Source organism: Fusarium musae, chromosome 2 (genome assembly GCF_019915245.1).
Source record: "Fusarium musae strain F31 chromosome 2, whole genome shotgun sequence".
Taxonomy (NCBI): domain Eukaryota; kingdom Fungi; phylum Ascomycota; class Sordariomycetes; order Hypocreales; family Nectriaceae; genus Fusarium; species Fusarium musae.
In genome coordinates this window covers 2,922,094-2,925,801 of record NC_058388.1, presented here as the reverse complement: position 1 = coordinate 2,925,801, position 3,708 = coordinate 2,922,094, and the positions used below count along the sequence as shown (strand labels likewise).

The window sequence follows — 3,708 nt, the reverse complement described above, 5'->3', positions numbered from 1 at the left end:
GGCGATTCTTGGTGTTAGCTTCTTTGCTGGTTTTGCTTTCGCCCCAAAGCCTGTCAATCTGAACTCTCTAGTTTCAAAATTTCTGTCCATCAGAAGCTGCACAACATCTCGTCCCAGTGTCACAACCGCTGGGTAGGTAGTTTGCCTGGCCTGGAGTTGCTGGAGAGTAGCTGACGGGAAATCGTGGAGTGCGCCCACACAACCTGACAAAGTATCCTGCAGATCTGTAGCCAGTTCCCTAGGTAGGTGTGACTGATACGCAGGGAGCTTGAAAAGGATTCCAAACCGTCATTGATCCCCGCCAATATAGTAATAACCAATGATTTCTCAATTTTCTCCTTTGCATTGCTGGAACTTACATTTGTGCCTGCCTTTAAACTCACGACTGCGGCAGGAGATGGACAGCTCGAGAGCTATAACACTTCAGCCCTGAGATGCCTGAAGATAAGGAAAGCATTCGCCCTGGCCATAATATTATTGGTTGTTATGTATAGCCGAGTGCTTCGGGGCAAGTCGCAGCAGCGGTCTCGGTAGCTTCGATATGGAATGCTCTTGTGTAGCGAATTATCGGGAGTTTGGTGGCTCTAGGCATGGTCTTAACAGCGTAAGGGAGATGTTCAGTGCCAACGCGGAAAGGTTTGAAGGAAAAAGACGTCAGTCTCGTCTACTTGATAATAGTTCCGATAAATAGTAAGTACTATGCCTTTATTCCAACGGACTTGAAACGATAAGCGAAAGGGGAGAAGAGAGCTGGTGTGAAAGTCGGGGTGACAAGTGTGCAAGCGCAGCTTTTATTTAGTCTTGCGGTCTACAGTCCTCTTCATGTGTTCACACAAGCTGCTTTCCATTCTGGCTTCGACGTGCTAGGGATACCGAGCAGGATTCATTTACCCGATAATGGTGATCTTGTCCTCCTGGCACAACAATTCAGGGGTCAGGGCAAGTGTATGAACAGAAACAGAGAACAGATCGTGCTACGGTCGTAGCGGCGGGCAGGTTGAATGGTTGCAATGCAATTATGTTGGCTCAAGTTTGGGTATCCGTAGCCACTATCTATCCCACTAACAATTGTTTTACTCCTCAGCCTCCTCATCTGCCTTGGCTTCAGCAGATTTGTCCTTCTTCTTCTTCTTGTCCTTCTTGTCCTTCTTGTCCTTCTTGTCCTTCTTGTCCTTCTTGTCCTTCTTACTCTTCTTTGTCTTAGCTTTCTTCTCTTCCTTACTCTTCTCCTCCTCACCATTAACTTCTGCCTCCACGACATCATCTACATCCATCTTCATGTTGTACTCAGTAATATGCTCTTCAGCAGCAGGCTCTTGGTCAACGCGCTCTTCTACGACTTCTGGAGCCGGTTTGACAGGTGGCTTCTCCCTTTCTGCAACCTTTGATGCACGCTGCGGCAGACTTGATGGAACGTTGGCGTCCACCTCTCTCATCCACAACTTCCAGTCTCCGCGGCGGGTCTTCCACATATCACCCTTCCAGTTGCGCCAGACACTTCTACCCATCCAGCTGTCACGCAGCTCTGCCTCATGATCACCCAAGCGTGCCATAAAGGTCTCCTTCATATGGAAGGGAATACTTCGCTCTTTGCCTTTGCTAGGAACCTCGACGATAGCATTGATGAGGTTATGGCCGAACTGGGATATGGCGAGTTCGTGAGTATGAGGCAGGATGGCACTGGCGATAGACTTGTGGAAGGCAGGATTTGAAGAAGATGTAGCAAGGGCGGTGGTAAGGACAGTAACAGTAGGCATGGACGTAGTGGCAAGGCGGACCAGAGTCTGTGGCTCGAGGGCAAGCAATGACTCTTGCACACCCTTTGTCGGCCCCGGAATGGAAAGAAGGGTAGTGAGGAGTTGAGCACCATGGGATTGGATCGCGTACTCGTTTTTAGAAAGTTGATGGACATCTTTCTTCTTCATCTCTTTGTCTTTCAAACCGCACAGGAAGATGACCAGGTCAGCCGGTGTCTTTCCACATCCCTCCTTAAGCCCCTTGTTGAGTCTCTTAATCTCGTCGTTGGCGCCACGGGCATTGCATCTCTCAAATAGTGTCTTGAGAACATTGAGCCTGGACTTTGCGACCAGTTGAGGCACGTTTGGTGTAATCTTCTCAACGGCCTGCACCAGGTCATCTTTGCTGAGGCGATTCAGCACTCGTATAGCAGCGTAGCACGAAACATCATTTCGGACGTAACCCTCTATTCTGGGGAGGAAGATGTTCTGGTTGAGTGCCTTGAAAACTTTTCCAGGGCAATGTGTGATGAGGGTCTCGATAAGTCGTGAACCGATCTGGTCATAGATCATGCCGTTGATGAATTCGGATGCTTCTGATGAGCCGTCGCTCAAAGACTTTGGAGCGCCAGGTAACAGCTGGAATAGTAGAGTTGGCTGTTCAGACTCAGCCTTTTGCTCGGTCTTGTTGAGCGTAAGGTCGAGCTCAAGGAGAAGCTGAAGTGTAGGATTTCCAATGGGATGTCTGGCAAGCACTCGCAAGGCGGTAGCATCCATCCCTGCCGTTGAGTCTTGAATGATCTTTTTTGCTGCCATTGAAAACGACTCGGGTACTGCTCTCAACCCTCGGTTCGCCTCATCTGTTGCTGAACCGCCCGCGACTGAGATTTTCTCCTTTTTCTTGCTCTTGACGAGACTTCGCACCGACGCATCCTCCAAAGGCCGGCCAGCCAAGACTAATAATAGTACGCGCAGAGTGTGTGACGCGAATCGATCGGTGATGAGGTATGAAAGAGCGCCTTCGAGCTCGTCGAGCGTAGCCAGAAAAAGGTTCTCCATGGACGCCTCGGGCTTTTGCATGTCGACATCGGCGCCCTTGGTATCAAGCACATATCCAGAAAGCTCTTGTGATACCACACCAGCAGATCGCAAGAAGAGCGCCTCACAACAATGGCTCGCGAATCGGTGCTGTACCAGTGAGAGGAAGTGCCCACCGAAAGCTTCAAACAATCGCTTCTTTTGCGCTGTGTTCGACAGTTGTATGAGACGCTCCATCAATCGCGAACAGGACTGACTACTGGCTAGTTTGAGCTCCTTGCCCTCAGCCTCCTTCCAGACGTTTTCAAGAAAGATGTCGCGATCCTCGGTTGATGGAAACTGATTGAGCTCTAGCAATTCGTCCGCGCGACGGAAGTATTCTTGCTCTTCTTCTGCAAGCATTCCAAAGAACTCCTTCTCGCCAAGGCCATTCTGCTGAGGATCCTGGCCATCTTGGTAGTCGAACCCATCGGTGTTGTCGTTGTCTTCGTAAGTGCGCTGTCGCTTGTTCTCGCTCTCGTAAGTCTCGTGTTTTTGTTCAGATTCTTCGATTCTCTTTCGCTTCTTCTCCTCACGGCCAGCGCCACGTCTTGTTCTAGGCTTGGGCATTTTGATTGACTTGACCTGAATAACGTCGATCTGCGCAAGCAGAGAAACTTTTTGGTGGGGCCGTTCATTCGTCTTGACTTTTCTAAAAATTTGGCTGGAGCCAGATAAGACGCTATCTATCGATAAGATAGTCCTAACACCAAGCCTCAGATGATAGTTACATAAACATTGTAACGCACTTTATGCTGAAACATGAAGCTTGAACTCCGTATAAAAACAAGAAAACATGTGTGTCTGACTCCTCATTACGGATGCCTCGCTCGGATGTGACGCCACAGCTACCCAAGCAGCTGGCTTCATGAAACGATGCAACAGCACCAGGACT

General features: G+C 49.4%; 1 protein-coding gene across 1 annotated transcript; it reads right to left on the bottom strand.

Moving 5' to 3' along the window:
- Positions 1 to 1,073: 1,073 nt before the first annotated feature.
- Positions 1,074 to 3,383, bottom strand: NOP9 (Nucleolar protein 9; the record flags this gene model as incomplete). Its single annotated transcript, XM_044820541.1, has 1 exon — positions 1,074 to 3,383. The coding sequence occupies one exon, from the start codon at positions 3,381 to 3,383 to the stop codon at positions 1,074 to 1,076; it is 2,310 nt and encodes a 769-aa protein (XP_044684841.1).
- Between the last annotated feature and the right edge of the window lie 325 nt (positions 3,384 to 3,708).